The sequence below is a fragment of the Gracilinanus agilis genome, chromosome 3 (genome assembly GCF_016433145.1).
Source record: "Gracilinanus agilis isolate LMUSP501 chromosome 3, AgileGrace, whole genome shotgun sequence".
Classification (NCBI taxonomy): domain Eukaryota; kingdom Metazoa; phylum Chordata; class Mammalia; order Didelphimorphia; family Didelphidae; genus Gracilinanus; species Gracilinanus agilis.
Window position 1 is genome coordinate 275853474 of NC_058132.1, and position 24733 is coordinate 275878206.

At 36.2% G+C, this 24733-nt stretch overlaps 1 protein-coding gene across 1 annotated transcript in view; it reads right to left on the reverse strand.

The window, feature by feature from the left end:
- FMNL2 (formin like 2) overlaps window positions 1–24733 on the reverse strand; it is a 421529-nt gene that overhangs the window by 151630 nt on the left and 245166 nt on the right. The window contains exon 3 of the mRNA XM_044669873.1: window positions 9364–9444. Within this exon, the coding sequence (XP_044525808.1) occupies window positions 9364–9444 (81 nt within the window). The remainder of the gene's footprint in view (window positions 1–9363; window positions 9445–24733) is intronic.

The following is a 24733-nucleotide window of genomic DNA, read 5'->3' on the forward strand; positions in this document are numbered from 1 at the left end:
CTAAATAGGTAAATTAATTTGGGTAGAATTGTCATTTTTATTATGTTAGCTCGTCCTACCCATGAGCAATCAATGGCTTTCCAATTGTTTAGATCCAGTTTTATTTGTTTGGAAAGTGTTTTGTAGTTGTTTTCATATAATTGCTGTGTTTGTTTTGGTAGATAGATTCCTAAGTATTTTATATTCTCTAGGGTGATTTTAAATGGTGTTTCTCTTTCTACTTCTTGCTGCTCTAGTGTGTTGGAGATGTATAGAAATGCTGATGATTTATGTGCATTTATTTTGTATCCTGCAACTTTGCTAAAGTTGTTGATTATTTCTACAAGCTTCTTAGTTGATTCTCTAGGATTTTTTAAGTATACCATCATATCATCTGCAAAGAGTGATAACTTAGTCTCCTCCTTGCCTATTTTGATACCTTCAATTTCTTTTTCTTCTCTAATTGCAACTGCTAGTGTTTCTAGTACTATGTTGAATAATAGAGGTGATAATGGGCATCCTTGTTTTACTCCTGATCTTATTGGGAAGGCTTCTAATTTATCCCCATTGCATATGATGTTTGTTGATGGTTTTAGGTATATACTATTTATTATTTTTAGGAAAGGTCCTTCTATTCCTATACTTTTCAGTGTTTTCAATAGGAATGGATGCTGTATTTTGTCAAAGGCTTTTTCAGCATCTATTGAGATGATCATGTGATTTTTGTTTGTTAGACTGTTGATATGGTCAATTATGTGGATGGTTTTCCTAATGTTGAACCAACCTTGCATACCTGGTATAAATCCCACCTGATCATGGTGGATGATCTTCTTAATTACTTACTGGAGTCTCTTTGCTAGTATTCTATTTAAGATTTTTGCATCTATGTTCATTAGGGAGATTGGTCTGTAGTTTTCTTTCTCTGTTTTTGATCTCCCTGGCTTTGGAATCAGTACCATATTTGTGTCATAAAAGGAATTTGGTAGGACTCCTTCTTTGCTTATCATATCAAATAATTGGTATAGTATTGGGATTAGTTGCTCTTTGAATGTCTGATAGAATTCACTTGTGAATCCATCAGGCCCTGGCGATTTTTTCTTAGGGAGTTCTTTGATGGCTTGTTCAATTTCTTTTTCTGATATGGGATTATTTAGGTATTCTATTTCTTCTACTGTTAATCTAGGCAGTTTATATTTTTGTAAATATTCATCCATATCTCCTAAATTCTTATATTTATTGCCATATAATTGGGCAAAATAGTTTTTAATGATTGCCTTAATTTCCTCTTCATTAGAGGTGAGGTTTCCCTTTTCATCTTTGATACTGTCAATTTGGTTTTCTTCTTTCCTTTTTTTTATTAGATTGACTACTACTTTGTCTATTTTATCTGTTTTTTCAAAGTACCAGCTTCTAGTCTTATTTATTAATTCAATAGTTTTTTTACTTTCAATTTTATTAATTTCTCCCTTGATTTTTAGTATTTCTAATTTAGTTTCCATCTAGGGATTTTTAATTTGCTTGCTTTCTAATTTTTTGAGTTGCATGCCCAATTCATTAATCTCTGCCCTCCCTAATTTGTTAATATATGCACTCAAGGATATAAATTTCCCACTTAGTACTGTCTTGGCCGCATCCCACAGAGTTTGGTAGGATGTCTCATCATTGTCATTTTCTTCAATGAAATTATTGATTGTTTCTATGATTCCTTCTTTGACAAATTAGTTTTGGAGAATCATATTATTTAATTTCCAATTAGTTTTTGATTTTCCTTTCCAGGTGCCCTTACTAATTATTATTTTTATTACATTATGATCTGAGAAGGTTACATTTATTATTTCTGCTCTTTTGCATTTGTTTGCAATGATTCTATGCCCTATAACATCGTCAATCTTTGTGAATGTGCCATGTGCAGCTGAAAAGAAGGTGTATTCCTTTTTGTCCCTATTTATTTTCCTCCACATATCAATTAGATCTAGTTTTTCTAGGACTTCTTTCAACTTTCTTAACTCTTTCTTATTTATTTTTCGGTTTGATTTATCTAGATCTGACAGAGGAATATTTAGATCTCCCACTAGTATGGTTTTACTATCTATTTCCTTCTTGAGCTCTGCCAGTTTCTCCTTTATGAATTTGGGTGCTATGCCACTTGGTGCATACATATTGAGCAGTGTTATTTCCTCATTGTTTATACTACCTTTAATCAGGATGTAATGACCTTCCCTGTCTTTTTTAATCATATCTATTTTTACTTTGGCTTTGTCAGAAATCATAATAGCCACTCCTGCCTTCTTTTTCTCATTTGACGCCCAAAAGATTTTGCTCAAACCCTGAACTTTAAACTTGTGTATGTCCACCCGCCTCATATGTGTTTCTTGTAGACAACATATGGTGGGATTTTGGTTTCTAATCCACTCTGGTATTTGCTTCTATGAGCGAGTTCATCCCATTCACATTCAGAGTTATAATCATCAGTTGTGCATTTGCTGACATTTTCGTATCCTCCCCTCTTCCTACCCCCTTTTTCCTTATACTTTTTCCTTTTAAATCAGTGGTTTGTTATTGAGCCGCTATCCCTTATCCCCTCCCTTGATTAACTTCCCTTTCTACCCCCTCCCTTATTTTCCCCCTCTTTTTGTTTTTAAAGGCCTTATGAATTCCCTCCCTCTTCTCCCCTCCCTTTTTTTGTTCTCCCCACTCCCCTGCTCCCCTTGGTTTATCCCTTCTAACTTTCTCAGAAGGGTTAGATAAGAGTTTTATGTCCCAATGGATAGTATAGCTACTCTTCCCTCTCTGGGTTGATTACACTAAGGGTAAGGTTTGATTATTACCTCTTAATGCTCTCTTCCTCTCCTTCTTATAATAGTATTTGTCCCCTCTCCCTCCCATGCCCTCTTTGTGTGTAATAGAATATCCTATTTTCTTATTCACTCAAGTTTCTCTTGGTGTCCTCTGCTATTCACCCCCTCTTTCCCATCCCCCATGTCATCTTAGATTATTTAGTGTTCCACCCTCACCCTGTGAATTATTCTTCTGATTACTATAATAGTGAATATTATAATAGTGAATAGAGTTCACTACAGAGAATTATACATAATGTTTCTCTACATAGGAATACAGATAATTAGATCTCACTGAGGCCCTTAAAAAGGCCAATTTAAAAATTATAAGTTTTCTTTCTTTCCCCTCTGTATCTTATTTACCTTTTCATGTTTCTTTTGATTTCTGTGGTTGGATATCAAACTTTCCATTTAGACCTGGTCTTTTCTGTGCAAATACCTGGAATTCTTCAATTTTGTTGAATGCCCATACTTTCCCCTGGAAATATATAGTCAATTTTGATGGGTAGTTGATCCGTGGTTGCAGGCCCAGCTCTCTTGCCTTTCTGAATATCGTATTCCAAGCCTTGCGATCTTTTAGCGTCGAGGCTGCCAGATCCTGTGTGATCCTGATTGGTGCTCCTTGATATTTGAATTGTTTCTTTCTAGCTTCTTGTAAGATTCTTTCCTTTGCTTGGAAACTCTTGAATTTGGCAATTATATTTCTGGGTGTTGTCCTTTCTTGATCGAATGTCGCAGGTGTCCTATGAATCCTTTCAATGTCTATATTGCCCTCTTGTTGTAGGACTTCAGGGCAATTTTGCTGAATTATTTCTGTTAGTATGGAGTCCAGATTTCTATTAATTTCTGGTTTTTCTGGAAGACCAATTATTCTCAAATTGTCTCTTCTAGACCGGTTTTCTTGGTCTGTCACTCTCTCATTGACATATTTCATGTTTCCTTCTATTTTTTTCAGTCTTTTGACTTTGTTTTATTTGTTCTTGTTGTCTTGAGAGATCATTAGCTTCTAGCTGCTCAATTCTAGCCTTTAGGGACTGGTTTTCAGCTATAATCTTTCGGTTTTCAGCCATGATCTTTTGGTTTTCGGCCATAATCTTCTGGTTTTTGGCCATAATCTTCTGGTTTTCGGCTATAAGCTTCTGGTATTCCTTTTCAATCTGGTCATTTCTGGTGTTCAATTTGCTTATCAGTTCATTTGGTTTCTGAGCCTCACTTTCCAGTTGCAAGATTCTACCTTTTAAACTGTTATTTTCTTGCCAGATCTCTTCCATCTTCCTCAAAAATCTCAGTTTTGAATTCTTCCATAGCTTGTGAGGAGTTTTCCTTATTTGAGGAGGGTCCAGATGCTTGTTTGTTCTCCTCCTCTGTTTGCTCAGTTGTCTGGATTTTCTCTGTGTAAAAGTTGTCGAGTGTTAAAGGCTTCTTTTTCTTGTTATTCTTTCTCTTCTGAGCTTCCTGAGACTGGGTAGCCATCATTAGCCCATCAGCTTCTCAGGTTTATCCTCGCACTCAGTGTCTGTCCGTGGTCTATTGGCTCCTGAGGTCTGAGTTCTGGTTTTTTCCAAGGTCAAGCCCCCTTGTTCACCCCCTTGCTTGATCCTCTGCAGGAGGTTCCTTTACAAGTCTCAGGGCGCTGCTTCCACAGTCGTATACCCGTCTGCACTGGTTCCCCACTCAGGTTTTCAGAGCTTTAGTTCCTGGCTGTGTCTGCCTCCACCCAAGCCTCCGCCCGTGCCTGTGCTCTCAGCCCGCTCTCTGCGCCCTGCGTCCACTCTCTGCTCCCGCGCTCAGATTTCGGGTGCGTTCTTTGGCTTATTGGGGTCCTAAATCTTGCTGCTCTCAGGAACAGGCCCCGGAGCTGCCAATGACTCGATGGGTGCCCCAAACTTGCTCTATTTCTTTTTAGCTGGCCTCAGTGCTACAGGTGTTGTGTGTGGAGGGGGTGGGGGTGAGGTGGTTGCTCAGCCCGCGATTTAGTGAGAGCTGTTTCACCCCTTTATAGCATGGAAATGCCTCGATTCCACGTACCTTCCACGCTGTGCCCTGTTGTGGGGTTCCTCCGTTCGTCTGGACTTGTTTTTATGTCCCTTTGAGGAGTTTTGTGTGTTTCGGTCTGGAGAGGTTAAGAGCTGCTTCTTACTCTGCTGCCATCTTAACCCGGAACCTCCCTCCTATTTTTTTTTAACCCTTACCTTCCATCTTGGAGTCAATACTGTGTATTGGCTCCAAGGCAGAAGAAGGGTAGGCAATGGGGGTCAAGTGACTTGCCCAGGGTCACACAGCTGAGAAGTGGCTGAGGCCAGATTTGAACCTTGGACCTCCCGTCTCTAAGGCTGACTCTCATTCCACTGAGCTACCCAGCTGCCCCATACCTCCTAATTCTTGAAAAAATCTTTGCATTATTTTGTATATTTTGCATTTGTTCATTTTAAATATATTATGTGTCATTTTTATATCCTTTCCTCATTAGTAGTCTCCTCTCCCCCCAAAAAATCATTTTGTATTTCTTGATTTGTAACTTTGGTGTAGCTATAAACATTTACTTCTTGATGAGTAATTACTTGACTCTCTCCCCCACTTAATAGAATACAAACCTGGTGAGGGCAGGAATTATCTCCTTTTTAAAAAATTATCCCCCAAATCTAGTTCAGTACAGAATAGGTGCTACTTGATGACTGATTTCTCTGTGTTCTCTAGCCCAGTCTTTGCCTAGACTTTGTACTGTAAAGAGTCAGCCTCAGGAACCCCTTGTCCATTAAATAAAGAGCAAACCATAATGCATTCCATTTCTATAACTCATTCTTTCTAATAAAACCTAAAGTACTCAAATGACAAATAGTGAATGGCACCGGGGTGTAGAAGTGTGAAGTATGTCTCTGGGTTGGCAAGAGGATTAGGAAAGCAGGCAAGAGACATAAACTCCCTCCACCACACTCCATAACTGCCCTTGTAAAAGGAAGGTCCACTGGGATCATTTTGTGGCAAAGAGTAAGGTACTGGAGGGCAGAGATAACAGGTTTTATTTCACACCCCCCCCCTTCAAAACTGCAGCTGCCCTTAGAGAACCAGACTCCACTGGTCTGCGGTTTGTGGTCTTTTTTTGGTGCCAGACATCAGCACAAACCTCAATGCACACACTACTGCCTAGTGCGTGGGGAAGCTGGCTTAGCAAATTCTGGTCACTGAGATATTTAATTTGGCCTCTTCCTACTCTGCTCCAGTGGGTTTCATTTGAAGCCATCAAAATAAATTACAGAAGAATATCTAAACAAAACTTGCTTAGACACATTTTTTTTCTAAAGAGAATTAAGTATCTTCTATTTGATTTGAACCAAAGATTAATGAATGAAATATTCTATGACTCCAAGGACAGTTAAATGGAGGCAGCTCAGCCTAGACTGTCTGGCTGGGATTTAAAGCCCTGGTTTGAAATCTTTTTCTTTCTCCTTTTTTTTTTCTCCTTCTCTCTATAACCCAGCTGAGAATCTTAAACTCATTTTAACTGCAAACCATGCCTTATTCCAAACAAAATCTCCTTCTTTCTTGGCTTTAAGCATTACAATTAGGTTGTGTGGAACTGAGTGTCCCTTGCTGCCAGATCCTGACAGAAATCTTACTAAAACCAGGGAGGTTTAATTCAATGTCTATTTAATTTTTTTTCACTGAATTAATGAACAGGGAAAATGGAACACAGACCAACAACCACAAAGCATTTCAGAATGAACAGCCACTATCCAAGGAGGTAAATTCAGGAGCAAAGGTCAGCTCAAACAAACCTTCTTTGTTGTTGACTTCTGGATTTTATTTGTTAGAGAGGAAAACTTTGTTATTTGTTTTGTTTGCTATGTTTTGTTTTACAGTACAGGCAGGAAGCAACCATCTCAAGGAGTGTCCCATGATGAGGCTGGGAGCCAGATGGGAATAGCCCCACCCCTCCTAGCTTCTTCCTCCCTATGATAGTTCTGGGTAGGGAGCCAAGTGCTTCTTAATAGGTTTTCAATTCAAATGTTGCAAGGGTAAAAAAATGTTTTCACTTTGTGAAATTTGCAAACCACTCAATTATTAGTTTTGAGATTTGATTTACTCTGATCCAGGGCCTCTCACAGGCTTGGGAAGAATACAGTCAAGACTTCTTGGAGGACAAGTTTCAATTTTGCCTACAGTTACCTGACATCTTGCTCAAAGTACCGAAACTTCAGTCCCAGATACTGGGCTCAAAAGAGTTGACCCTGGTGGACTGCAACTTAGGTATTGTTTGCAACACATTTGAGACTTTTGGCTCTAAAAAATGCTACTGACAATTTTCAACAGAAAAACTGTACTAGGCCAATGTGTGCTTTATTTGTGGCCTTAATCAATTTTTATTAACATAGAGCTTCTTAAAAATAAATAAATTTAACGAGGCAGAATCGCCATTGCCCTGTTTGTACATCTCTTCTTGAGACTTCCTTTTGATCTCTTCTACATATATTAAAAGCTTCCCTATTGCTTATCTCTTTCTTAATATACAGATCACTACCCCCTCCACTCTTCTATACTCTCTCCTTCCAAATAAAAGTGCTCCTTAGTAACAAATAAGTATAGCCAAGCAAAACTCATTTGATTTGTATTTGTTGTGTCCCAAAATGGGTATCTCGTACTACATCTACAGTTAATCTCTTCAACCCCAAGACGGGGACGGCAAGCTGAAGATGGGGCCATCAGCATTCTGGAGTCATGGCGGGGCATTGATTAGAGTTCTTGAGTGTTTCAAAGTTGCTTTCCTTTAAAATACTTTTAGCTTTGACTTTCTACACTGTCTGAATTCACCCAGCTCCATCCCTTGGGGAGAAGGCACACAAATACACAGCCAATCAGTTTAAGACATGGTCCGCTTCCACATTGCTGATCCCAGTCCTTTAAGGAACCAAATCAGCTAAGCCTTTCTACTTGATCTGCTCTACAGAATAAGTGATTTCTATGCAATGACACAAATAGATAGCATTTCTGCAGTACCAAGTATGTGTCAGGCATTGGGCTAAATGCTTTACAAATATTATCTCATTTGTTTCTCACAACAACCTCAGGAAGTTGATACTATTATGAGCTCTATTTACAGTTAAGGAAATCGAGGCAAATAGAAGTGATATGACTTGCCCAAGGTCACAGAGCTAGTAAGAGTATGAGACAGACTGTATTTGGGCTTGAAATATTGCTGACTCCAGTCCCAGGGCCAGCAATCGATCCACTGTGTCACCTACATGCCATTCAGCTGCCTCAGAACATAATCTCTTAGAGGGAAGCACTGTGCCAGGAGTCTCTTAAGAATAGTACTTATGGGGCAGCTGGGTAGCTCAGTGGAGTGAGAGTCAGGCCTAGAGACAGGAGGTCCTAGGTTCAAACCTGGCCTCAGCCACTTCCCAGCTGTGTGACCCTGGGCAAGTCACTTGACCCCCTTTGCCCACCCTTACCAATCTTCCACCTATGAGACAATACACCGAAGTACAAGGGTTTAAAAAAAAAAAAAAAAAAAAAAAAAAAAGAATAGTACTTAGTATATTATAGGCACTCAATGAATTTTTAAAAGCACCCATAGTTTTCCCCTGCCCCTTTACTAACCATAAGTTATTCTAAATAAAAGTTCAGAAAAAATTTTAGAAGGGAGCAAAGTCTGTTCTCATTTGATTTCCTTTTTTTTTTTAAATAAAAAAAGCACAAGAACAATAATCCACAGAGATAACGGTCCTCAAGCCAATAACTAACAAGTGAGGTTTTCCTCTTTTTTTCCTCCTGGGTCACATGTGGCAGCAACAGAGGGTTTGTAGCTGAAGATATTTCCCTGTAGCCTTGACAAAAGGGAGGGGCAGCAGGTCAACAGGAAAACAAGCATTATCTGGTGTAAAGCCTTTTTGCCCATCTTGATGGAAGCCAGCTTTGCCTGAGACAGCCAAAGATTGATCCAGGGCCCCAAGGGCTGTGCCAGGCTACATACTTTACCACAAGGCAACTGCCCAAACTAATTGTGTGGCTGCAACAAAGCAGGGCTTGTTTCAAAAGAAAGAGAGCGATTTGAGAATGGAATCAGCCATTCTCTCTTCACCTTCTTGAGAGAGGAAGAGGCTGTTAAAAGCAGCAGCACAGGATATGAACATGCAGCTGGACTGACAAAGTCCCAGTAATTTTCAAGGTCTCTGGAAGGGTACCAGAGCATGACAAACATTTTTCCTTTCTGCGAAGTATACTTTTCTCATGTTTTGCTATACCTTTGGGCTCTCTGCCTTTTGCCCACTGACATGGTAACAAATTGCAAACCTGAATAGTCCTTCTGCCCAGCTCCTTTCCTTCTCCACTAAATACTCCCCAAATGCCATTCTAAAGTGATGAGGATTGTCAAGGGAGGCAGATTTTTCTCTCTTTCCTCACTCCTCATTTTTTCAAATCTCAAAAGGCTGTATTTTCTGGTGGATCTGGCAGAGGATTTGTGCTGAAAAAGGAAGGCCTCTTCAAATACAAAAGTATTCTGCCTACTGTTGAGGATGGGCCATAACAACAACCAAATGCATCTTACCTTCCTGGTTACAGCAGGATCTAGATAGCCTTTCAGCTTCTGGATGTATGTGTGGGGAGGATTCTTGACTTGAAATCTTTCCTGCAGAGAATATAAAAGAAATGAGAAAACTAAGTCGTGAAGAATGACATATCCTGTTATATTCATAAAAGGTAAATATCCCAAATCAATGCCAGAAAAAAATCTATGGAAGCCACCCCACAACAAGGCAACTGGCAAAAATGAGAAGCATTTTTTGTTTGGTATGAACTAAAGCTTTCATTTGAGGATCAGATTTCTGAAAAAAAGCTCTAGAGATGTTCTTGTTCCAATTCTTTCATTTTGTAGATGAAGAAATGAGATCTAAGGGAATAGGTGACTTTGTCCAAGCTAATAAGTTGTAGATCTCCAATTAGATCTCAAGGTTCATGATTTCAGGGTTAATGTTCATTGCAGTACCCACTTGTAACTAGGTGGCACAGTGGATGGAGCATGAGGTTTGGAATCAGGAAGACTCATCTTAATGAGTTCAAATCTGGCCTCATACATTTTCTAGTTGGGTAACTTAAGCATGTAACTTAACCTGTTTGCCTCAATTTCCTCATTTGTAAAAAGAGCTGGAGAAAGAAATGGCAAACCACTCCAGTATCTTTGCCAAGAAAACTCCAAATGGGGTAATGAAAAATCATACACAATTGAAAAATGACTCAATAACAAAAAATAATTACTTAAAAAAGCCTTTCAAATTTTAGTGTAACACTATACATATACATGAGTACATACATATACACATATCTCTTATACTACATGCTTATGTATATATGTGAAACTTATGTATGAATACATTTATTTTCAGTCAATTGATTAACAAACATTTATTAAAGACCTACTAAGTGTCAGGCACTATGATAAAAGTGTCCCAGTGTCTTCCCTCTGTTAATTATTTTCTGTTTAGTCTGTATATTGCTCATTTTGTAGGTATGTTTACCAGTTATGGACCTCATTAAATTGCAAGCTCCTTGAGGGCAAGGGTTGCCTTGTGCTTCTTTCTGCTTCCCAGCTCTTAGCACAGTGTCTGACACATAGTATGTATTCAATAAATGTTTATTGATTGAATGAAAGACAAAAAACACTACCTGCTCTGAAGGAGTTCACAGGGATTAGAAATAATATCTAATACACATATTTCAATATATCACAAGATAAATTATTTCCCATACCCATCTAACTACATCCATGGCTAGGGACATGTGACAGTGAAAACAATGAAACTGATTAGAAAACAGACATGTCAGAATTTATATATCCAAAGGAGTTCCATTCTCTCCAAAGCAGTTGACCTCTGAAGTCATATGTTCTAAAAACTTCCATAAACACACACACACGTACACATTCTGGAGCTCCTCTTATAGAAATGCCCCTTCGGTTAGTTATGAAACACAGGAAAAAAAATTAAGCATTTTACTTTGCTAGTCACACCTATTTTTTTTTCCTCCTCCAAACAACTTTTACCTACTTTACCAGACTTGGTTCAAAATGCCTTGAGGATGTTTTTAAAAGTTAAAATTGCACTCAGGTTAAATATGTGCCACCCATGAGATGTTCAAAAAGACACACCATAGGCTCTAAAGGTATTTCCAAAAGAGATGTCCCTCCCTCCAAAAAGCCCAGTGTTTAGAAATGTTACAATAAATCTTGAGATGAATGCTTCAAAAGACTTGTTCTATTTTGGTTTTGTTTTGTTAATTCACTCTCTTACTTTGCAATAAATACTATGGATGAAGAGGAGGACAACTGACATCTACAAAAACTGAAGTCTTGCAAATTGATTTACAAATTGCATTACATAATTAACTCATTTATCTTAACAACAATCCTGGAATACAGATATCATTTAACTGTACCTATATTTTTTAAAACCCTTACCTTTATTTTAGAACCACAACCATATATTGCTTCTAAGGCAGAAGAGAAGTAAGAACTAGGCAATGGAGTTAAATAATTTTTCCAAGGTCATATAGCTAGGAAGTATCTGATACCACATTTGATCCTAGGACCTCCCATCTTCCTCCCATCTCCAGGTTTGGTTCTCTATCCTTTGAGTCACTTACCTGCCCCCAACTGTTTCTATTTTATAGATAAGAAAACTAATGTACAAAAAAAGGTCAAGATCTGCCCACAGTCACACAAGTGAAAAAATTTAAATCTAAGGCTTCCTCACTTGACCATATACCCAGGACTCACTCTTCTACACAATGCCATTCTATATAGACATTAGCACAGTCTCCAAAGAGCCTCTTTATAGGAGGTTCTGCCATATTTATTTGTGATGTTGCATAAATTGAATATTACACAGATTCAGGATTTCTGAAAGATGTGAAAAATACCAAATGACTCAAAATAAGAGGCAGACATTAATACTCGGGAATGTTTTTGCCTCTTTCATAAAATAGAGGTGAAAGATAACATTATTTGAAAATCAGACTAGTGTGTTTTGTTGAAGTGGAAAATAAAGTTTCAAGATATACATTAAAATTCCCATTAAAAAGAGTTTTCATGCTTCACACAAGACTCTTTCTACTTAGCAATATCAATAAGAGTTCTATTTCTATGACTTCATTATTCATTCATACAAAATCTAGCCCCATCATATAGCAACCATTCTTTAATAATTATCATTCATATCAATCAAGAAAGCTGCCATGGTATTTCTAAATGAACTGGAAAGATCTCTAAGGAACTGATGCAGAGTGAAATAAGCAGAACCAGGGGAATATTGTACACAGTAACTGAAACATTATGGGATGATCAAATGTGATAGACTTTGCTACTGATAGCAATGCAATGATCCAGAGCAATTCTGAGGGACTTAGGAGAAAGAATGCTATCTACATCTAGAGAAAGAAGTATGGGAATAGAACTCCAGAAGAAAGCATATGATTTATTAATTGTTGATATGGGCATATGATTTGGGGTTTTGATTTTAACAGATTACTCTATTACAAAAATTAATAATATGGAAATAGGACTTACGCGATAATATATGTATAACTCAGTGAAATTGCTTATCAGCTCCAGAATGGAGGAGAGAAGAGGGGAGGAAGACAACAAGAATCATGTAACCATGGGGAAAAAATTAAAAATTAAATTAAAAAAATTTTAAAACTGCCATGTTAACTTACATCCACTAAGGCATACACAGTGCTGCAGGTCAGAGAAAATTTTGTCTGTGTCAGTTCTAGAAGTGCGGAGTTGATTAGTAATGGAAATTAAAATTAAGGGAAAATTTGCTAGGACCAATTATTATTCACTAGGCATTTTGGTATTAGAAAGACCACAAGACCTGGAAGCAAAAGCATGGGTTTGAATTACAGCACTCCTGCTTCCTCCTGTAGCAATGAACAAGTGACTTCATCTCTCTGACGCTTGGAAAATGGCAATGGTTATGGCAGAAGCACTATATAAATCCTTAGAAGTTATAGAAATTTGAGTTTCTATTATCATTCACAAAGTTCAGGTAAAGTCCAAGGAATAACTGAAGTAGCATATGAAATTACAAGGTCTTGAGTATAAATCCTGCTTCTTTGATATAATTTTTCTTTTTTCTCTTTAAACCTTTACTTTGCATCTTAGAATTGATTCTAAGTACTTGTTCCAATGCTAAAAGAGTGATATGGGCTAGGCAATAGGGATTAAGTGATTTGCCTAGGGCCACACAGCTAGTTAAGTATCTGAGATCAAATTTGAACCCAGGATCTCTCACCTATAGGCTAGGCTCTCTATTCACTGAGCCACCTAGTTGTCCCCTCTACTTCTTTAATTTTCTAAATTAAATTTAGAAAATTTGTGTAACCTTGGGCAAGTTGAGGCCTCAGTTCTAATCTGGGCAAATGAGGAAGGCTAGATATTATTAATTTTTGTAATAGAGTAACCTTTTTAGTCCTAAATTTCTCAAAAGCAATTATTAACAAGTTCATTTTCCTCCTATAAGTCAAAGAAAAATTTCCTAATATTTATTTCTCATGAACTGTTTATCACAAAGTATTTTGGTGTTTCAGAGATGACTGGTAATTACAGATCATGTCTGAGCCTCTGTTTATTCTATGAAAATCTGTATTCTATTAATACTAAAAACATCATATTTCTTTGCAATCTATTGATAGCCTAAATATCTGTAGGTTAAAGAGCTATTATGATTACCATTTTGATTTATAATAGTATCATCAGGATAGAAAATAATTGAAAACTTTATATACTAGACTGGGTGAGATTTTAAAATTATTTTGAAAGAAACACAATTTGAAGGTAAGAACAGCAACATCAATTCTTCCCTTTAAAACAAAGATGAATCAATTGTTGTACTTTAAGAATTTTCACTTGGAGACTCTTAATTGTTTATTTTTCACAGGCACATACTGCTCCATTGCCATTTTCATCTCTGTAGTATAAATTCATATTTAGAATCAATTAAATCTCATATAAGATTAGTTGGAATTACTACCATTACTGCCATCGAATTACCTGCCCAGGGGTAAAATAATTGCATAAAACTCAGTGGAATTAACAATGACTGTTTCCCATCTTAAATTTTTTTCATCACTTTTATTGTTTTCATCCTGATTTATTAGTAGTATCGGTCACATACTATATAAGATAAAGAAATAAAAGTGCAGTAGAATAGAATCAGAAGACTTACTTGGGTTTGGATTCTGATTCTGTTACTTGAACCCAGCATGACCATAGATAGGTCATTTTATCTGTGCCTCAATTTCTTCAGCTCTAATCTAAGAAGCTCTAATCTAAACTAAATCAAGGGTTACTACTTTTTTGGGTAGGGAAATGGGCACATTGCAGACTGCTTTTAGCAGTCTGATAAAGCCTACAGACTCATCATTATGTTTTTAAATAACAAAGAAATGCTGTCTTAGTTAGAGACCAGTGAAAATAAAAGTATAATTTTTTAAAACTACCTAGCTAATGGATTTCCTGAAATCTACATATGTATCTTTGGTGGTGGTGTTGGTGTGGGAAGTCTATGGACCCCAGCTTAAGAATTCTGATCTAGATGGTCTCAAGGTCCCTTCCATCTCTAAATCTCTGACCCTATGATTGTAAAATGCAAATTCCAATTTTCCCAACTTAAAAAGGTTTTACACAACACAATTTCAATTTTGTTTTTATGAAAAATGCTAGTCAACTAGTCATAAAACTCAATTTACACTATTACTATTTGCCAATTTCTTCTCCAAAATGACGTGGCTTTAGTGATTTTGGTACTCTTTTCTCTAATGCCAATTCCAACCTTTCCATATCAAAGTAAATGATTTAATAGCTTGCTAGACCACCCCAAAAAATTACTGCCTAGTGGCTAACTTTTAGGCTAATAATCAGACAACAGACACATAATCCATTACCCAGCCTAAATTTCAAGCCTTCCTATGTAGGTAGGACTTAACATAACATGCACTCTACTGACAGGGGCTATGGGAGCCAAGGGTCATCACCAGATCACAGATGGGAATAGAAGGCTATTAATGTAGTAAATACTTTCTAACAGAAGGATATTCACATGCACACACACACAGCATCCTTTTCTGGAAAATGGAGTGAATCTGGTATTTATTTTTAATTTTTATTTTAGAAACGAGGGATGGAGGAGGTAAGAAAAGTGATCCAGAACTGATTTTCATTCACGTGAAAAGTTTCCTGGGAGTCACTTCTTTTACCAAGTGATACATGACAGCCTAAAAGAGTTGAAATGACTCAATCACAGTAGACAGGACTAGTATGTGACCCAAGCAGCACCTGATCTGCCAGCAAACTCTCTGTCCACTGTACTAAACTCTCTTCAAGTGTTTGCATGGGAATATTAAATAAGACAATGTGGCTGGGAGCAGACTATCTTTTAATTTTTGATGGTGGTACAATGGGCAGAGCACTGGACATGGAGTCAGAAAGACTGGAGTTCAAATCCAGCCTCAGACATTTACTGGCTGTGTGACCTTGGCTGAGTTACTCAACCTGTCGGTCTTAGTTTCCTCTTCTGCAAAATGGGGATAATAATAACACCTTCCTCCAAGGTTTGCATGGAGGATTAAATGAAATAATAATTATAAAGCACTTCTAACAGTGCCCAGCATATAAGCACCTTATACATGTTAGCTATTATTATTATTATTACTATTATTATTATTATTGTTGTATTTGCAAGAGTGTGCTCTCTGTCTACTTAAATTATCTGATACTGGCTTATCTGTTCAGACTATATCCTCCCTGGACACAAGCATTATTTATCATATTTTTATCTTCGTGAATCATGTGGTTATTAGCATTGTACATAGTAGGAACTCAGTAAGTGTTGGTGAAATTGAAATGACTTGTTCATAGGAGGCTAAAACACAGCCCACTGTAGAAAACATTAGTTCTCTGACAAATAGCTCTCTAACCATGGAAGAATTACAGACCGTCTTGCAACCTCAGTGTCCTTAGCTAAAACTGAAAAGTTTGGCACTTTTAATTTAATATAATCAAAATTATTTATTTTACATTTTGTAATTTTCTCTACTCTTGATTATATTAAATTAAAAAGGTTTTGTACAAAGAAAAACAACGCAACCAAAATCAGAAGGGAAACAACAAACTGGGAAAAAATCTTTATAACAAATAATTCTGACAGAGGTCTAATTACTCAAATATACAAGGAGCTAAATCAATTGTATAAAAAAATCAAGTCATTCCCCAATTAATAAATGGGCAAGGGACATGAATAGGCAATTTTCAGATAAAGAAATCAAAACTATCAATAAGCACACGAGAAAGTGTTCTAAATCTCTAATAATTAAAGAAATGCAAATCAAAACAACTCTGAGGTACCACCTCACACCTAGCAGAATGGCTAAAATGATAGCAGGGGAGAGTAATGAATGTTGGAGGAGATGTGGCAAAATTGGGACGTTAATGCACTGCTGGTGGAGTTGTGAACTGATCCAACTATTCTGGATGGCAATTTGGAACTATGCTTAAAGGGCTATAAAAGAATGCCTGCCTTTTGATCCAGCCATACCATTGCTGGGTTTGTACCCCAAAGAGATCATAGATAAACAGACTTGCGCAAAAATATTTAAAGCTGTGCTCTTTGTGGTGGCAAAAAACTGGAAAGCAAGGGTATGCCCTTCAATTGGGGAATGGCTGAACAAATTGTGGTATATATTGGTGATGGAATACTATTGTGCTCAAAGGAATAATAAACTGGAGGAATTCCATGTGAACTGGAAAGACCTCCAGGAATTGATGCAGAGTGAAAAGAGCAGAGCCAGAAGAACATTGTACACAGAGACTGATATACTGTGGTAAAATCGAATGTAATAGACTTCTATACTAGCAGCAATGCAATGACTCAGGACAATTCTGAGGGATTTATGGTAATGAACGCTACCCACATTCAGAGGAAGAACTACAGGAGTAGAAACACATAAGTAAAACAACCACTTGAACACATGGGTTGATGAGGGCATGATTGGGGATGTAGACCTGAAAAGACCACACCCATGTAAATCAATAATGTGTAAATAAGTCTTGACTGACCACACATAATAAAACCAGTGGAAATGCAAAAAAAAAAAAAAAAAAAAAAAAAAAAGAAAAAAGAAAAGAAAAGAAATGTTTGGCACTAAAAAATTCTCTTATTAAAAAATCTGAGGAATTCTAATGAAAATTCAATAATTTCTTTGTTCTAACACTAAATAAATGATCTCATTGAATGCTTTTGTTTTTTTCCTCATTTGCCAAGTAATCAAAGCTTTACTTATAATAGACTTTTCTGAACCTTATTTGAAAGAACTTGGAGGTACTCTCAACAACAACAACAACAACAAACAAATATTTATTAAGCACTCTATGTGGCATAGTACACTGGGGAAAGGTAGAGTCTGGATAGGGCATGGTCAAAAGTTACAGCTTCATAGGGACACAAACACAAATAACTATAATATACAATATTTCACAATAGTTGCAAGGCAAACACTAAAAGAAGTGTGACTGGGAAGGTCATTACCAAGGGAAGACTTCTTGGAGTAGGCTAGATGGTGGGGTGGGGGGAGCTTTCATGGGAAAATAAGTGGAGTGAGGACAATTCAGGCATAGATAGGGAACAACAAAAGGCATGGACTTAAAAGAATATCATGGCTTCATCGAATGGCAGAGAATAATGACATCTGGTCAGAGCCAAATGAGACAATGCTAAAAATGTGAGGTGGTGCCAAGTTGTACAAGGTACCTTGAGTGGCAGGAAAAGGAAGCCAACAACTAGTTAGGCAATAGGAAGCCAACAACAATTGCTTGTCAGAAAAGATACGTTGAAACCTAATCATAAAGAAGATATACCTGGCAATGCTGTAAAGGATTGATGATTCAAGGAGAGAATAAGCATAGAGGCCTTTTAGAAAATCCTATTACACAAGAAATTAAAACAAAGTCTGGTAATAATGAGGGCCCTGGCACTAGGTTGGGGAAAAAAAGGGAAGATAATTTATACAAGACAAAGAGAAAATTTTAAATCAATAGAATTTGTTTACTGACTAGCTATGAGAGAGAAGAGTCGGAGGTAACACTAAGGTTGGGAATATGAATTATGTTGACTTCTTTGAAAACAATGCTTTCAGTTACATTTTCTTAAATGCTCAAAACCTTTCAGTTATGCCCTTAAGTTTAATAAACTAATTAGTAAACTATTAATAAATTAATAAATTAATAAACTAACAATTTTTTAAAGTAGATTTAATGACACATTATAGATTTAATAACACATTGCTCTCTTCACACAGACTGCTAAAGTGACTTCAACAAAACATAGGCCAGGTATACTACAAAGTGTAGAGGGGGTAAGCCTTGGAGGACACCACATATAATATAATACATACATAACTTGAGTAGGTCTTTCTTTCTTTTTTAATCATAGCTTCCCTTGTAAACATTAAATCTGCAATTAATTGAAATAGTATTGAATGATGATCCACCATTTAAATAACACCCTCTCCCCCTGACATGAAGCCATTCAGCCTTAAAGTATTTCCAGCCAAGTATCTTCAGAGTTCTATTTAAATAGTGAAATAAAACAGGAATCTAAGTGCCCCTCACTGTGTGGCTTTGCTCTCCTTGTCTCTCTTCTTTAGTCCATCCATTTTGGCCCTCAGCAAGTTAGAGTAGGCCATCTGGAATTTATTCACTTCTTGAGAGCTCATGACAGTGCTGATCTTCTTTTTCCAATCAGTAGCTCTTAGCAAACACTTAAGAAACTAATAAATTAATTTAAAATATATAAAGGGAATATATTGACAAAGATACTTAAGAGGAACAGATGTATTTCATGCAGTCTTAGAAGTCATTCCCCAATTGATTAAGTAGTCAAAAGATATGACTAGAAAGCTTTTAGAGGAAGAAATCTAAGCAATAAATACCACTTGAAGAAAATGCTCCAAATTACCAATAATGAGAGAAATGTAAATCAAAACGACTTCACACCCATCAGATTGGCAAAGTTTACAAAAAAATGAAAATTAGTAATGCCAAAGGGGCTGTAGGAAAACTGACATGTTAATGTATTATAGGTGGAGCTATGAAAATTATTCCAGCCATGCTGGAAATCAGTTTGGAACTATGACCCAAAAGTTGATAAACTGTGCATGCACTTTAACTCAGTGATACTACTGTTAGACTTAAACTCCAAAGAGATCATTGAAAGAGAAATTGGACCCAAATGTACAAAACAATTTACAGCATTTCTTTTCCTTTTGTTAATGAACTAGAAGATGGGGTGGGGGGTTCCCATCAATTGGGTAATGAGTGAACAAATTATGATTTATCAATGTATTGTAATACTAATACTATTGTACTAAAATGATGCTTTTCAGAAGGTTTCAGAGAAACCAGGAAGATTTTATGAACTGAGGTAGAATGAATTGAGCAGAACCCAGAGAACAAGTTATACAACAACAACAAAACAATTTTGAAAGCTGTCAGAACTCTACTATCCAATGAATAATTACAATTTCAGAGGAACCAAACCATAAATCAAAGTGACAAATAGCCACTTAAAAAAAATCTCCAAGTCCCCAGTAATTAGAGGAACGCAAATTAAAGCAATTTCACACAGATAAGATTGGCAAAGTTTTAAAAATTGGAAAATAACAAATGCAAGAGGGATTATGGGGACATGATAAAACATAGACTTCTGAAATAGAGGTAATGGTTGGACTGATGGATGGACTCTTGGAATATTTTTTTAAACAAGTGGCCAATACAGAAATTTGTTTTATTGGACTATATATATTTGTTACCAGAGTTGTATTTCTTGTTCTTTTTGTAAATGGGGGAAGGAAAAAGGAGGAGAAACTAAAAATAGATTGTTAATTAAAAAAACTAAAAATTACAAAATGTCTTAAATTTTAATTGTCAGAGTATATTTCTTTAACTGATTTTGAATTTTAAAAAATTCATTTCTAAGACATAGAAAAAGAATGTGGTTGAGAGTTTTAAAAGTTTACTACCAAATCTTCTAATCATTACGACATACTTTTCTCTTGAGAATCAAATAAAGCTGTCTGAGGAAAAGAATGCAAAACTCCAAGAAATTTCTTATTGCTTGAGATTGTTTAGCTGATCTTGCATGAAGCTTCTATTTGGGTTCAAGCACAGCACCTGACATTACAAACCTGTTCAAGTGACTCAGTTTCTCAAGGCTTTGTGTTGCTTAGAATTGCTTTGGTTTCTAGGTCTTCATAAGAAACGTCAGGATTAAACTGATTATGATGCATGCTGAATATTTAACCTAGCAAATGTTCCTGCATGAGAACCTTTCACACTAGCCTTGAGCAGCCCCAGAGCTATGGAAGTGGCTTTGGGACCCATTGAAATATCCTGCTTTACCTTACTGATTGCCAAGCAGTCAGTGGCCCTGTTCCTGGTACTCTCCATCCCCATCCCTTACCCTTTATAACTAGAATTACTTTTTTTTCTGATTATTGTGAACAGAGCCAATGGATATCAAATTTATTTCAGTTAAATGGTTGATGTTTGGAGAATTTCCACACTACTCTTAAATACACTTATCTTGAAGCAATTCTTAGGTGGATTTTAAGCTTTGTTCTTCTTATTCACAGTCATAAAGGTTTTTATCTCAGTTCCTAAGGTTTGGGTTTCTCTGCTGAAATTCAAAACCAATACTTTCTGGGATGACTTTTTGGTCATTCTTTCTTTAAAAAAAAAGGGGGGGGGACATGCCATAACAAATATCCTTTATTATCTTGCCACTCTGCACCTCTGAACACTTGAAAGTCATCCTTCTTGTTATCTGTCTTATTAAGCATTATCATTACCATCCTAGGGCTAGGTCCCAAAGGAAATTCCCCCGTACTCCACCATGGGTTGTTAGACAATTAGCTGTACTAATAATGTAATAGCATTATGATATTTTCCAACATGAATAAATACATTATTGTAAAAGATTTTTAAATTAAAATTCACATAGGAAATCTGAGCAGCTCAACCACTCTGACATTCTGAATTTTGTTGTTGTGTTGTTCAGTTATGTCAGATTCTTCATAACATAGAATGTGGTTTTATTGGCAAAGATACTGGAGTGGTTTACCATTTCTTTCTTCAGTAGATTAAGGTAAACAGAGTTTAAGTGACTTGCCCAGGGTCACAAATCTAGTGAGTGTCTAAAGCCAAATTTGAACTCTGGTCTTTCTGAACTTGGGTTTTTAAGGCTCAGTACTCTATCCATTGAGCCATCTGACTGGTTCCAACATTCTGAAGATTCAGATGAAATCAGTCTCTTAATTTCTGCCAGGTTTTGTACTAGGCATTAGAAATACAAATACCAATAACAAGATGACCTCTACTTTCAAGGAGGGAAATAAACATTGGATTTAATCAGAAAAACTAGATTTCATTCCCAACTCTTAACACTTAACTGGGTTAGTAGGAACATGTGTATCCTGAATCTGTTTTCTCATTTAGAAAATGGAAAGAAGAAACATTTGTACAATTTAGCTTACAGGGCTATCATGAGGAAAGTGCTTTGTTACTATTAAGTAGTATATTCAGTGGAAGTTGTAATTATTTTCCCGATTAAATCCTATTCTGGTGACTTTTCGGGTGACTGGATTCTCAGACACTATGGTAATGAAGTTCAAGTGCTGGCACGAAAGGCTTTGAATACAGCCTGATGAACACAAAATCATAGATTTATATATATCAAAGGGACCTTGGAGTCTATAGGATTCAGTCTCATCATTTTAGAGTTATAGAAACTGAGGCATAGAAGAAATGATGTGATTTGCTCAGGGTCACACATTAATAGAGGTAAGCTTTTCTGACTCTAAGTCCAATACTCTAGCCACTGCCCCACCACTGATCTACTATGGCCCTATCTTATAAATAATAGCTTTGATAAGTTCAAAGAGCCTCACCACCAGGAGATGGGATTCCAGGTGATGGAACTTTTGGCAAAAGCAATTCTAAATGGTCATCTATTAAAGGATAGGAGAATTACAACCTACCTATATTTGTTGAAGGTGCATACTCATTTACCCTTCAGATATTACTAATAATTCTATCATTATTGCTGACTAGTATAAAATGTAAATAAATCAACAACTTAGGATTGTTGTACATGAAAAATAAAAGTCTTCATCAAAGGGGATTGTCCACATAATGAGAATGAGAAAAGAACAGGTGGATGGTCAAAAGACTTTATTGTTATCTTCTAAGTAATATAAAAACAGAAGGGGGAAAACAAGGGCCTCAGAGCATTATATGACCCTTCTGTGGAGGATTTGTGGGAAGAAATGAATGAAATTTATACAACATGGCGAAAGCATAGAGGGGTTGGCCATCTTAATTCTTAATAAGTGAAAAAAGGCAACAATATTTTCATTGCCTTTTTATGGAGTAAAATATGTGGTCTCTTTTTATTAAAAAATTGATGGTTTTTATTCAATTAAATATGCTCACAATTCTAAATTTGAAGGTTGTCACACATATTTTTTTTCACCAATGTCAATAATTTTGTTATTTTGGTTATTAAACAATCCACAAATGTCTTCTGTTTCTGATAGACCATAGTCAATGAGGATTAAAATGTACCCAAATGGTCACAAATAATAGTTTGGCTGCTTCCCATACTCAAGTGTGATGAGTTTGAGGATTCATAGCAAAAGAGTAACATAAGATTTAGAGCTGAAATGGACCTGAATCTAATTCCTTCATTTTATGGATGAAGACATGGATGTTCAATTCTCTCATTTATGGATTGGGTAAGCGTCAGAAAGGTTATTTTGTTTGTTTTTTTAACTGCCTCGGGTCATATAGAAAATAACCATCAGAAAGGGCATCTGAACATGCTCCTTTGGGTAGGAAGTCCATGCTCTTTCCATTGTACATTTGATAATTATTTTTTGTGTACACTTCCACCAACTTTCAAAATTTTTTTAAACCCTTACCTTCCATTTTGGAGTCACTACTGTGTATTGGCTCCAAGGCAGAAGAGTGGTAAGTGTAGGCAATGGGGGTCAAGTGACTTGCCCAGGGTCACACAGCTTGGAAGTGTCTGAGGCCAGAATTGAACCTAGGACGTCTCGTCTCTAGGCCTGGCTCTCAATCCACTGAGCTACCCAGCTGCCCCCTTCAAATTTTATATATATATATATACATACATATATTATCACAAAATTGAAAACTGTAGTCAGAGTCCTGTAGAATCATATCTGATTCCATTATATTGAAAAAGCATTCAATAAAACCAAAATCTTTACCATTATTTTCATCATAAATCTTAAATCTTTCCATTTCAAAAATGTTTCAACTTCTCATACACTCCATACACTGCTTTCAAAATGTTACTTCTCAAATGACAAACCACTTCAGCATGCAAAAGTAGATAGTCTATATGATTCATCTCTTTATAAAGAACTGCAATCACTCAAGTTAATGAATTGCTCTTAATAAAATTTATAATTCATAGTAATTATGTAAGTCATTTAATGCCTTTTTTTTTGCTATGATCTTACACTGAATAAAACTGGTTCAGGAGTGAAGAGAAATTTTAAAAGGAAATGGAGAGGATGGTTTCAGAGAAACTTGGGAAGACTTATATGAACTGATGTAGGAGTGAAATTAGTAAAACTAGGAGAACAATTTATCCAATGACAATAGTATTATAATCACACACAAAAAACTTTGAAAAACTTTAGGAACTTTGTTCAGCATAATAACCAACCATGATTCCAGAGAACTAATTAAAAAAGCAGTGGAAACATGCTACCCACCTCCTTAAAGAAAGATGAAACAGTGGAAAATGAAATTTTTTTGTCTTGTTATATTTTAATTTTTTGATATAACCAATGCAGAAATTTGTTTTCTTTGACTATAATAGAGGTTTTGTGCTTTCTTTTTTATTGGGGGTAGGGAAGGAGAGAAAGCAAATTTTTGTTGAGTAAAAAGAAAAGTTTATTTACATTTTTAAAAAATCTGTTTACATATACTTTTGTCTTAAAGGATTTAATTTTTGTTGAGAGAAATAAAAGAGAGAGAGTAAAGACAACATAACATTTCTTCTAGTCAAGCATATGTTCTCCATTCAAGAAATAAACTGAGTTAGCACTTATTCACACTGACTTAAAGTGTAATTTCAACTTACCAATGAAGAGAGATTTTGAAGCTTTTAGATTTAAAAATGAATGGACCCTTAGGTATAAGTCCTGAGCTATGTATGTAACTTTACAGTTCAAGGAGACAGATACTATTCTTGTAGTGCTAGGAGTTCTCAGATGGTCAATTTAATGCTCTTGATGGGTACAAAAATCCTCATGAAAGAGAATAGTGTTCTAAAGTTTCCCCCTACACATCACATCATGAGCAGAGTAGACTATCTACATAAACATGGCTTTTAATGAGGAAGCAGGCGAAAACAGCAGGTAGGGGGCTGACTCTAACACATAAGGTTTTAAAATCTATTTTGACCATTGTTTCAGAAATATAGTGCTCTTAAAAGTGGCCAAATTTGACTGGCTTAAATGAATGGGACACAGGACACTGAAACTATTAGTTATTACATAATGCAACTCATCTCTGGCAGAGAAATAAAGTATTGGCTTCTTTTTAATCAAGAAAGAAGATCATATGAATCGAGAGCTTCCTATGGCTATTTTTGAACTTGTACATTCATCTAACACCCCACCCTCTTCCAAAACCTCTGAATCAGCTATATGTATGTATATACTTACATCGGAAATTGCTTAATTGAGGTTAATTTGATGTTTATTGGATGGAACTTCTACTAACACATTGAAATAAGTATAGCTTAGCTGCAAAGGAAAGTAAGGATCTTAGA